A 12,782-nucleotide genomic window follows, 5' to 3' on the forward strand; every position below is an offset into this window, starting at 1 on the left:
TGGTACAGAGGTTATACATGCTGAAAAACCTGAGCGCCTGCGCGAACGTCTTGACGTTTTCATTTTTAGTCAAAGTTCTTGTTGGCTGCTAATATTAAAAGTGGAAAAATTGTTTAGGGATAATGATTGAATACTGTGCAGTTAGTTGTGAAAGTGTAGATAAATCTCAACAGGTTGTGGTTTGAAGTGTTTCGATTCTTGTCACTATCGACAATAATGTTTAAGGGACTGTTTAGGTGGGTATGAAGGTTAGAAAATTAACAACAAAGTTTGTTAGTGTGGGGTGGATTCATCATTTTAGTTTTTACTAAGCATATCATGATTTATTGAATCAATGATGACATTAGGGCTAATGGATCATAATACTGTTTGACAAATGTCTATTTAATGAAGGTCAATCAGAAAGTATGATAGTATCTTAATTTAGGATGCTCTCTTGAAATTGCCTGGTTTGAAGTAGGCCTAATGATAATAATTTTTAAATCATTTTAAAATAAGATTTATAGTAAAATAAGGTTTGAAATAATCTGACTACAAATATAAACCATTCAAGTTCATCAATGCCGTAAGTAGGCTAATTACTTGCCATACCTAGGCTACTGGTTATTTGAATTTAAGTAAAACTGGCCGATATTGACATACAGATCAATGGTTTGAGCAGAGTACAACATTGAACATGGTTTGAATATCACTTGTTAGGCCTATTTAATATATTGAATCCGGCTGCAGTTCCAGAAGAGGCTCTCAAAACTTAATTGTGTTGTAAAAATTGATAAAAAAAACTATCGATTGTATATAATTGATATTATAATAGTCAAATATAAACGAAAAAGATTTTATACAAAATTATAGGCTATTTACAATTGGGTAGACTTTAATTGTGGCCTACGTATACAGTCTTTATTCAGTTGTTTTTATCTCATGCGTTGGTAAATTGTTACAATTTATTTAGCTTTTAAAATATACAATTTCTACTTATTAAGACTTAAGGAAGTCTCACTTTATTTTAACTGTTCATGGATTTGTACAGTTAAATTTCAAAATCTAAATTGGTCCATTGACCGATGGAAGTACTCAATCGATTGAAAGTTCTTAACCCTAGAACTGGCGGTCATTTCATCCTGTAGTGTCAGGCTGTTTTTGGAGCTTCGCGCAAGGTTTTTTTAAAAAAATTATTATATAAAAATATAAAATAAAAGCAATATAAATAAGAGTATATATTTTTGTGTTCAGAATTAAAAGTAGAATTGCACTATATTGTAAAATTAACCATCAAAAATTTTCTAATAAACACTTTTTTTAATCAAATATAAAATTTACGAAAAACATTTCTTAAATTTGGGGGGGACCATACCTAGCAAATGAAGTTATAGTGAGAAATATTTATAAGAGAGATAGCCATTCTGTGTCAAATTTTATCTAGTTTCAGAAAAACATAAACATTATACACATTTATGAAAGCATCATAAAGCTATAGAACAAAAAGCAGCGATGCGTATAAATTCTGAAAATCGGGTGTACACGTAAGACTTTGGTAAAACAAGTTTGCTAATACATTTATCTATGAATACATGTTATTTTGCATATTTTATTACTTAGAATAAAATAGAATATACAGTAGTAATGAAATAATTACCATAAATTATTTTTCGAAAAGTAAAAAAAGTTAAATTTTGCCATTATTCAAAAATTTTGCGAAAAATTTTCATTCAGCAAAATATAAAATAGTTTCTAAAGCTTGTACTATATCAAAATTTATAAATTTATGGTTTATAAGTAATAGGAAATATTATGTAGTTAGAAAACTATAAATATAACTAAAGATATTGAAAAAATATAGAATAACCCAAACAGTTATTATATATAACCAAAGAAATTACAGGAAATATATATTTTATTGTGAAGACTATCTATTTACCAAAAATAAATAGTTACTTCAGAGCTAAAAGAGTGCTATAAATAACGTTTAGTAAGTGAAAACAATAACAAACTATGTGAAATGAATTTTAGCCAAGTCATTTTGCCATAGCCTACACAAAGCCGGTAATTTCTCAAACATATTTCAGTAAATAGAAATTGATTTATTCTAAAATATGTATGTTTACACTACTACGACATCAAACAACACACTACACATTAAATACAACACTAAAACACGCGTAAAACTATTAAAACTTACAAATATCCACAGCTCGGCACGAAAGTGATACAGAACGGCAGCGGCAATATGGCGGTCACAACAAACGGCGTCGCGTTTTCTTTTACGTTCAAAATAACAAGCTTGCTACGTCATAACCATAATACAAAGAGGAATAAAACTCATCTGTTCCTTAGCATTTTTCTTCCCGAATCCAATGGTGCATGAATTATATCGATACGTTACCGGAGTATATTATAAAAAGTAATTATACGAGGGAATGTTTGATCGACAAAATTTTGACGGTTAACACCACAAAAGCGGCATTAACCGACATAATTATGTCGATTAACAGTTCTAGGGTTAACAAGCGGTCAAGAGAAGTTTGAGGAGTGGAATACTGGCTAACTGTCTAACAGATTTTGCCATCTTTGTGATTTTTGTACATCAGCAAAATTTGTCTGTCTAGGGAGAATCCTGTCCTCCATTTCAAAAAAGCGGTTGCTCACTCTTATATGGCAAGATTTTAGTATTGTAAAGCGTCTCTGATATGTAGGTCTAGGCTACAGTTGGTTTTGTTATTTTTTTAACGATATTGTTTAATTTATTTGATAAAAAATTGAAGAAATAATGTTTTATTCTTGCTGTTGATGTTTTATAAGTCTTGTGTATGGTTTTTATATACTACATAAATTGGCAGAAAACGTTGAATAATCAAACAAAATTCATTCAGGATTGAATTAACATTTAAACTTTTAAATATTTATAAATTAAAATATGGAAGGGGTTTAATTTAAATTATTTTCACCATATTCCTTCTATTTTGTAAGATAAAAATAGTAAAGAAATGTAAAAAAATGTGTAAAAGTAAGCTTACCTTGTTATGATTTTTTACTCAGCATTCGTTTCCTGAACAAATTAGAAACATTTCTCGAGCAAAAACCATGTTTAAAGACAGCAATCTCATTGGATTAGTAATTGAAAGACTTTTGTGAATTTGAAGAGTGATGTTTACTTCCCATCCCTAGTACCCATAAATCTGTTACAGCTGGCCAGTATTTTATCATTATTTCATGATCAAGCAACTCATTATGTTTAGCACATTCTGAAGCCATTAGAGTCATGCATGATAATGATTAATATTATATGATCTTATTTTATATGCATTTTAAAAATAAACATGCCACATTCAGGTGGACTGCTGAGAGTTGGACTGAGTATATCACATGATCTGTCCGGAGGTGAGAGGCTTTACTCGAGACAGAACAGAGGCAGAATGTCCAGCAATGGCCGCCCTCAGTACAGGATCGACTTTGATCTGGACACCATCATCAGTGTCATCACAATGGAACATAGTGATCCGTTGGTCTCCTTCGTGGGTAAGTTTATTTACCGCAACTACCAAGCAGACTTGGACAGGCACACTGGCCAGTCACTCCCTGGAGGTTACAGTTCTTTTATCTCTAGTTCTGGAAATTGTACACATAAATACTGAACTGTGCAGTGTAGTATCACCTGTATAATGTAAAATGATATTTTTATTAAGATGTTTATACTTTTAATTACACACGCACACACACACACACACACACACACACACACGCGTTCTTTTTGTTATGGCTTATCTTGACTTTGTTAATATTTATGATTGTTTATTATTGTTGTTATTTTGTTTATAATGTTATAGTTACGTTGTTATATCTATATATATGTATCTGTTATTTATCTTTAGGCTTAATTATCTATTTAATGGGAACTATTTTGGTGGAACACTGGACTGGACTGGATTATATTTGATTGTGTGGATATTAAAATTGCATGTCATCTTGATTTAAACATCCACAATGTAATTGGGTGTGTAACCTGTATTGTTGCATGTAAATAAAATAAATAAATTAAATTAAAATGTAAAATAGTAATTCTCTTATTGATTAATTGTTTTCTTACTTCATGGAATGGATTATCAATTTTAGGTTCATAACTTAAAAGGACAGTCTGTCTGTCTGGACACTACTTATTTTGTTACGTTCTGTTGCCTGTTTTGATACTCCATTGTTTTGGTTTATATAATAAAGAGATTTTAGATTTTTAAATAAATAATTTTATTAAAAAACATGTGTATTATTAAAATTAATTATGCCACCTGTTTTTATAGCAGCATCAAAACCTGTACGCAGTAATAAAACATTTTTTATGTAATGTTTACGTTGACAATCAAAAATTATTGTAAGACGATGATGTAAAATAGTTTAATTGAGAGATCATTCAGGTCTCATGTCATATTCAAATATTTAATGAATAAATTCCATGTGTGTTTTTCAGAAATGTGGTACAACGTGTTTCTATGGTCGCTGTTCTCATCCATGCTGGTGCATACCATCGCCTCCGTGATCGCATTCACCACCCTCCGGAAACACCATTACGGCAAGTGAGTAATTTACTTTTCCCTCAGACTTTCCAATGGAATTACTTATAATATTTATGGATTCAGTACCCTGAGAGGGTTCACTTCTGGCTGGTTTATACCTTCCTGTTCAATCGACTGGATACAACAAAAACTGAGTGTCACTTAAATCTGGACAACTTTATGGATGTCCAGGAGTGGTACATTACTAACTGCAAATGTCAAAGTAAAATGGATATATTGATAGGCTTAGTCTATTGCGGGTGATGGCTATTGGAGTTAGTGGGATCCCTAAGTGTTAAGGGCTGTTGCTAGCCTAGACATATGGTGTGTCACTCCCTCCCCCCCACAGCGTCTGCTTTGACTGGAGAGGCTAGCACAGAGCTGGCTTCCCTTTCCTCGAAGGAGACATGAGAGATTAATGCTCAAAATTCTTCCTCATAAATCTTGACAGGAGGCAGCTGTGTACCCCAACCTGATCCTGAATATCCTGTTACTCTGGAAACAGTGCAAAAGTCGTTTTAGGACCAAGTGCAATATCTCAGCTTCTTGTCATAAGAGAAAAAAACAATATGGGTTTATATAGGACCAACTTACTGCAAAACTTGTAAAACACCACAAACAGTGGTAATAATTTTCTTGTTTATTAATTTTTACATATTTTTCTGTTTACATGCAACTAAATGAAGTAAACTCGTGATTTGTCAAGTAATCTCCTCTTCGCAGATGACCTCAAGATATTCAAAGAAATTTACTCTCGTGATGACTGTCTCAATCTTCAACGTGATCTGAACCTAATTGCTGAGTGGTGCGATGATAATAAGATGGTCATTAACTCAACCAAATGTCTTACAATCACCTTCTGTCGTCTGAAGAATCCTGTTGCTTTCAATTACACTGTATCCGGCGACATCAAGCGAGTGACCTCGATAAACGACCTTGGAGTAAGTTTGACTACAAATTTGTCACCCGATGCACACATTGATGCGGTATCCTTGAAGGCAAACAAAATGCTAGGATTCATTTTTCGAATGTCTAGAGGGACGTTCGGTGACGAGACACTACTGCTCTTGTATAAGGCTTTAGTTCGGCCTAATCTGGAATATTGTACTCTTGTTTGGTCCCCTCATTACGCATCTCATATTCACAAACTACAGAGTATTCAAAACAAATTTTGCAGACTTCAAGGAGTCCGGAGAGGTGCAGCCTATCGGGAAGTCTCTGTCCCCGCACTTGAGCAGGAATTTCTTCTGCCTACGCTGGAGTGCAGAAGGAGAATGTTTGATATTATTTTCCTGCACAAGCTTATCAACGGGGCGATCGATTCACCAGAGCTTCTGAGTAGGATATCCCTCTTGGTGCCTGCTGGAACCAGATCCAGGAATATGTTTTCAACCTGCCACCACTCAAACAATTACAGCTATCACGGTCCTTTTGCTCGACTTCATAGGCGTGGAAACAGCATTCCTTCCGATGGTGATATGTTTTATGACAGCATCGCACACCTTAAAAAGAGACTGCAACAGTAATGAGTGATAGAGTTTTTTTCCCCTTAATATCAGTTGGAGATGATGTTTGTGATTTTTCACTATTGTAACATTATTTCACAAATCTTAATACTTATTTATTATTCCACTGCATAATCACTACTTTCTGTAATTTAATTAGTTGTTATTTATTTTGTTGATGTTATATTTAAGTTGCATGAAAATGTTGTGAAATTATTGTATATTGGCGGATGCCGTTGAAATAATAATAAATAAATAAATTATAAAACTGTCTAATTTTTGTGTGTACAACACCCATAAACTTTTATTTAAAATAATGTATGTACTAAGCAGTACTATCTAGCTAATTAGCCTTTATTTGGGAAATAGAGCCATGAAGTTGATTCTTTGTTTATGAGGTATTGAGAGACGGTTTAAAATATCTCACAATAACATTTTCACTCTGTAGATTGATTGGAAGGGCTTTGAAAAGTTTTATACTGAAGTAGTCCTTGTACAGGGTGATACTGTGTGAGTTGGTTAGGGTAATCAATGTGGTGTAACAAATAGCTATTTAAAATGTTCGGAAATATGTTTAAAATTATCGTTAGAGAAACAAAACCTTCATATAAGTTGTACTTATAAACATTTTGTACGAGAATTTCAAGATTCGTGGTAAATGCAATCCATATTGTGGCTGTAGTAGACTGTTGTGACAGAATTATAGATGGTTGACTCAGAAATTACTACTCTGTTTTCCATCTTATTGGTTTCTATGCTGCTGGAAATTAAAAAAAAAATCATAATTACTTTGTACAATTCCAAGAGAATAATTAAAAATATGTACTTCCAGTACATTTCTCTAGGTTAAGCTTTTATATGTGCTATTTGCGTTAAAATGTTTTATAACAGAAATGATAAGTTATGATTAATTGATTGTTGTTGCACTTGTTTAAATTTTAGATCTTCAGATACTGTAGTTAAGCGTGTGGGTTGCAGATTTTTTCCAGTGATGATAATCTTCATGGGTACGTTCACGCCTCTGACATCGGGTGCGGCGAGCAGTGCAGCAATCGCGTTTGTGTACCGCGCGTCCAGCCTCAAGATGATGCCTTCATACGCAGTCATCTGGGGTGTGGGACAGACACTTTTGGCCGCAGCCGTCGGCTTCACGCGGATACTGGCCACGTTATAACACCGGCCGCACCTCTTCCTACATTCCACTTCCGGCTCTTCTCTGCTCTCATCTCTCATTTATTTGCTCAAACGGCAACTTTCACTGTCAGTTGTAAATACCACGTGGCGTATCGTCCCTTCGTCTGCTAGCTGCTGCTCTCCTCCCGCCGCTCACCGACCAGGTCCATTTTTGTGATTTCAAGAACCAAAACTAGCTACATTTTAGGAAGTAGGACTTACAAAGCACTGACTGTAGGGTTGTTAATTATTGGTGTTACATGTTCATAAGACATCCGAAATGTGCTAGGATTTTGTAGTAACATGGAACCAAAGTCTGTTAAGTTGAAGGGAATTTCAAACAACCAACCAACCAGTATTGTTGGTTATATCTTTGTTTCAAATATTTATAGTCCTTCCATTTTACATATATAATATACATATAGCAAATTATTGTGAATATTTTACAGTAAAAAGCATTTGCGCCAAATTTATATCCAATATATATAGTTAATTATAATCACACGTATTCGAAATATAATTTAACGATTGGTTACAGATTTTATATTGAAGTTCTGGTGAATTCATCTAGAAAGATTTTATTTTTAATTATTGGTGTAAAATCTATGAGACTGACTACAAGAGGAGAGTATTTATTAAATTATTTTACAAAAGAGATGTATATCAAATTATAATTTTATTGTGTAGTTAAAAAATGTATATTGTGTCGAAAAAATTAATATATAGCACCCCTTTGAACTTTTCCTAACGTGTCTTTAATCCTGATGTTGTTTGTCACAAATTTCATGAATCCAAGCATCTTAATTTGTACAAAATTAGACAGGGTACTGTATTTAATTGTATACCTTTATACTTGAGTACAAAAAACTTTCCCTATTGTATTTTTTGTTTTAAAATAATTATAGGCAGAATCCCTATAGTGGAGCTTTATTTTTCATTTCACTACCAGGTTTGGTTACAACAGCTTACGGTTTATCTTGGACTACCTTACAATCATGAAACTAGTTATTTGCACAACAAAAATTCTCACTAAGTTAAGAGCAGTCAAAATATTTTCCTTGTAAACTTTGTAATTTACTTTTTACAGTTTTTTCTAAGATACTGTGTGTATAGTTCCCATTAATTCTTCTAAAAATACTAAATTAAAAAAACTTTATGTATACAAATGTTATGTATAAAAAAATTACACATAGTTTTTTTCTAATTATCTTTTTCTTCTCTCATAGTGGTTTGTAATATTTATTAACTGTTGATATATTCCTTTGTAATAAGCCACTCTTCAATTGGCCTTGAACTATTTAATCTCAAACAAGTAAATGTTATGCAATGAATTGCTTCAAACATCATAGAGTTAGTTGCAAAAAGAAAGAACCAATACAATTTTTTTTTTATTGTTACTCCTCTGGGTTTGTAAAATTACTCTGCTAGAAGAGATATATAGCTACATTTGTATATTTGCACACATAGATAAAGAATAACTATTTATTGAAGTGGATTCCTTTCTTCTTCATACACTAAAAAGTTAAATATACTAGATAATTTTAACATACAGTAACATACAAATTTGTTGTTTTATTATAATGAATTATTAGACACTGATATGTACAAACCCGCCTAAAATTCTATGATTTCTAGGAGAATTAAATTTAAAGCTCTGCGATTAATACAATAATAAAATAACAAAGTTAAATTATTTGAACATTTTATTGCAAAGCATTTATGACCTAATGTATTGAAACTCCATGAAATAATATAACTTAAATAATGCACTATTGGAATTGTTTTTTGACATTTAAATGGATCTACATTTATTTTATATTGAATAGAACTAGGTAACACTTTATAACCTCTGTGACTTTAATACACTTTACAGAACACTTTACCATAACTACTTCAGATAAAGTATAAAAATGCCTAATGTAATTAGCATAATCACTTTAGTTATCTTTAACTAACATTATAACTGTCAGTTTAAAACAAGAACCTTTAAGAGGTATTAAAATAAAGAAATCTCCATAAAATGGAGTGAAAATAAAATTTGTTTATTATAAAATAGAGTGTATATGGTTTGTTGCAATTTAAAGTGAATTTATTTACTTATCTTCTAGTTTTGCTTTTTATGATATAACAGATTTTATAATCTGATGTCTAACTTGACATTATGTAAGCCATTGCTCTGCGTTCTCTGTAGTCTGATTTATGTTGAAAGTATAATAATTACAATAGACACTGTCCATGTGCCTCGGTACTGCATCGGAAAATTGAAGAAAACCAAACACAAACTCTCATTTGTAAATATCTTCCACCCAACTGGGCACCAAAAACTACTCAATTATTATAGTTAACTACAATTAACTATAATTGTTACAGTAGCAACTGTCAAGGTGCCTCAGTTCTGCATCAGAAAATTGAACAAACCAAACACAGACTGTCATTAATATTCTCCCACCCAACTCGGCATCAAAAACTACTCAATTATTGTAGTTAACTACAATTGTTACAGTAGAAAACTGTCAAGCTGCTTGCTTCTGTGTTGCATCAGAAAATTGAACAAACCAAACAGACTGCCATTAATATTCTCCAACCTAATTAGGCATCAAAAACTACTTAATTATTATAGTTAACTACAATTAACTATAATTGTTACAGTAGCAACTGTCAAGGTGCCTCAGTTCTGCATCAGAAAATTGAACAAACCAAACACAGACTGTCATTAATATTCTCCCACCCAACTCGGCATCAAAAACTACTTAATTATTATAGTTAACTACAATTAACTATAATTGTTACAGTAGAAACTGTCAATGTGCTTGCTTTGGTACTGCATCAGAAAATTGGACAAACCAAACACAAACTTATTAATATTCTCTCACCCAACACAGTATGAAAAACTAAAGTACCAACCCATTAATTAGTTGAAAATGCAAAAAATATTGATGACAAAGATCCTTCAAAAGACATTTATAAAGTCACCATTCATTTTTAGTATTCTTTAAGTGACAATTCCAAACTTAATTAGTAATGTTGTATTCTTTTTATAATCTTAAGCGTTCATGGACAATACATGCCAAGTTTGGGAACATATTGTAGCATCAGCTCGTATGAGGATAATATAAACTTACAGATTATCCGATCTTGTGTTATTGTTTATTACTATTCTATAGTGGAATTTTAAAATTTTAACAAAGGTTATAATTCTAGGAATGTTGGGTGTTTTTGAACCATCGAACAATGGCAAATGTCTGGAAAATACTGTTTTCTTAAAATTGTAGATTGTAAATCTGGATAAGGGAGTAGACAAAACTTGCTCATCATTATCATTTAACACACTTGAACTGGCAGTTGAAATTTCTCTATTTTATAAATTTATAATTATTTATAAATTTTTGTTGTTTTGTGAATTCATAAACTATATTTGTTCTAGCCTAATTGTATCTTAGATGTAGATTTTATGTATGAATAAAATCACAAGACATTTATGCATACTCTTCCTCTTACAATTTAAGGTTTGTTTGTTTACAAAATATTTGTTATTACTATATTTACACAAAAGCTCAAGGCTCTTTTAACTATTATAAACCACTGTCTTTTTTCAAATTTAATTCTGAATCCAAAAATATATAGTTTTTAAGCTTTATTGTAGAAAACAACTCTTTTTAGCTAAATAAACTGCAGGGTGGTCAAAACTATAGACAATTAATTTAAGTCATACTGAAAAAGACAAACAATTAAATAACTAATAAAATCATAAATAAATCTTTGTTGTCCACATAAAAGTATGACAAGATATAAGCTAGAAACAAATAAGCTTATAATGTTACCTGGCAAAAAACAGATGAAATAAGATTCCAAAATAAGAGAAACTGTTCTTTTGTCATCCATTTTTGAAATCATGTTTATTTCAGTACCTAAAAATACTTTATGAAAAAAAAAAATTATGATCACTTTGTAACATATTGTTTAATAACAATTCCCAATGCCTTTCATAAAAAAAAACAAATAAAATAGCTGACCAAACTAGTATGAGTCTGTATCCTCCACCAGACATTTTCTTTTCTTTCCTTTCCTGCATGGATTGTTCTATGATACATCAGGTTTCAGCCTGTCAAAACAAAGTTCTTAGTTTTTTAGTAAAAAAGATTAGGTAAATTATAAAAATTTTAGGTGTTGTAAAATGCATTAAAAAAGTCTGAAATTAACAGTCGCCACCCATTTGTCTAAAAAAAAAACAACACATGCCCAATTTGTTAGGTCTATTGTAAAGTTTATTTAATTCACTTTATAATATATTTAAATTATATTATTTATTATTAATTTTAATTGTTCCACAGGGTTCTGTCAGTCCTTAACGTCTTGTAAAATGTGCATATATACTCATGAGCGTGTTAAAATTGTGATAATGTAGTCAGACCTTTTTTAGGTTTTTTTACATCCTCAGCTTTAATATAATACACTAGATTGCTTTTGAAAATAATAAGTATGGATTATATGTATCTATACATTGATGTACTTTTAAGAACCTGTCTTACATTCCTTGCAAAGAATATTTAGTTGAGTTCACTTCAGTTAAGTCAGAGTTTTCCAGTCGGTTGTAAAAATAATTTTTCTTGCAAATATTAGTACAAGTCTGTAGTAATACATTTATTAAAGAGTTAATTGGTAAACAATTGTTTTACAACTCCATGGCTATGGTTTACTGTGAATGTATAAGTGGGAAAGTAAGACAGGCCAAACAAATCACTATATCGCTCTCTTCTATTTAAACGTGTTGGATGCACAAAATTAGTACCAAGTGTACTTATATATCTCGTAGAAGACTTGCCAGTGACTATAAATATGTGTATATAGCTGATTGTAAATAAGCTTAGATGTCTAGTTAGTACAATATATTTTGTGTACATTGGCCATGCTGACTAAAAGTGATTTCTATTGTAAAGTTTTGTACATAACGTGTTTTGTTTTCGATAGTTTGGTCTTTGCAATGTTCCTTTTTATAACTGTTACGGACTCTGTAGTCGACGACCTGTCGGTTGTTGTGTTTTTATTATCCACCAGTAAGTTGTACATTGACCATTGTATTATATTGATTTGTTATTACAGCAATTACGATTAAGCAGAATGGTTATTTCCTTTTCTTCCGCAATTTCCTTTTGCAATTTTAACTAGTGTCAGCTTCGAAGACCAGTTTAGGAGTGTGATTATGTGTGAAATAAATGCCAGGCCTTTTCGTGCCTTTGAAGGTATATTTAGAATAACTCATAAAAATATAGTTTTTATAATCACCCCTTAAACCTTATATTCTGTTTTGTTCCAAAGAAAATGCATTTTCAAATTAATTTCAATTACCAAGACTATGCAATACCACTATAATAATTATTGTGACCATTTTAGCACACATTTATGTGTATAACAGTTTAGAGCCCTTTGAAAAAATAGTAATATATTTTGTATGTAAAATACATTGAATTCAAGAGCCAGGAAAAAAGTGTAAGCATAGAGTATAAAAAGGCATAAAATGTAGTAAATGTTTACTAAATTGCCAAAAAATGGGAATATTTGT

At 31.4% G+C, this 12,782-nt stretch overlaps 1 protein-coding gene across 1 annotated transcript; it reads left to right on the plus strand.

Annotated features, from left to right (window-relative positions):
• Positions 1-23: 23 nt before the first annotated feature.
• On the plus strand, positions 24-12,335 carry LOC124353524 (transmembrane protein 170A). Its single transcript, XM_046803403.1, has 4 exons — positions 24-236; positions 3,331-3,516; positions 4,460-4,565; positions 7,028-12,335. Exons 2-4 carry the CDS (start codon positions 3,414-3,416, stop codon positions 7,221-7,223), a joined length of 405 nt encoding a protein of 134 aa, XP_046659359.1. The 5' UTR covers positions 24-236; positions 3,331-3,413; the 3' UTR covers positions 7,224-12,335.
• Positions 12,336-12,782: the final 447 nt, after the last annotated feature.

This window comes from Homalodisca vitripennis, chromosome 2 (assembly GCF_021130785.1).
Source record: "Homalodisca vitripennis isolate AUS2020 chromosome 2, UT_GWSS_2.1, whole genome shotgun sequence".
Lineage (NCBI taxonomy): Eukaryota > Metazoa > Arthropoda > Insecta > Hemiptera > Cicadellidae > Homalodisca > Homalodisca vitripennis.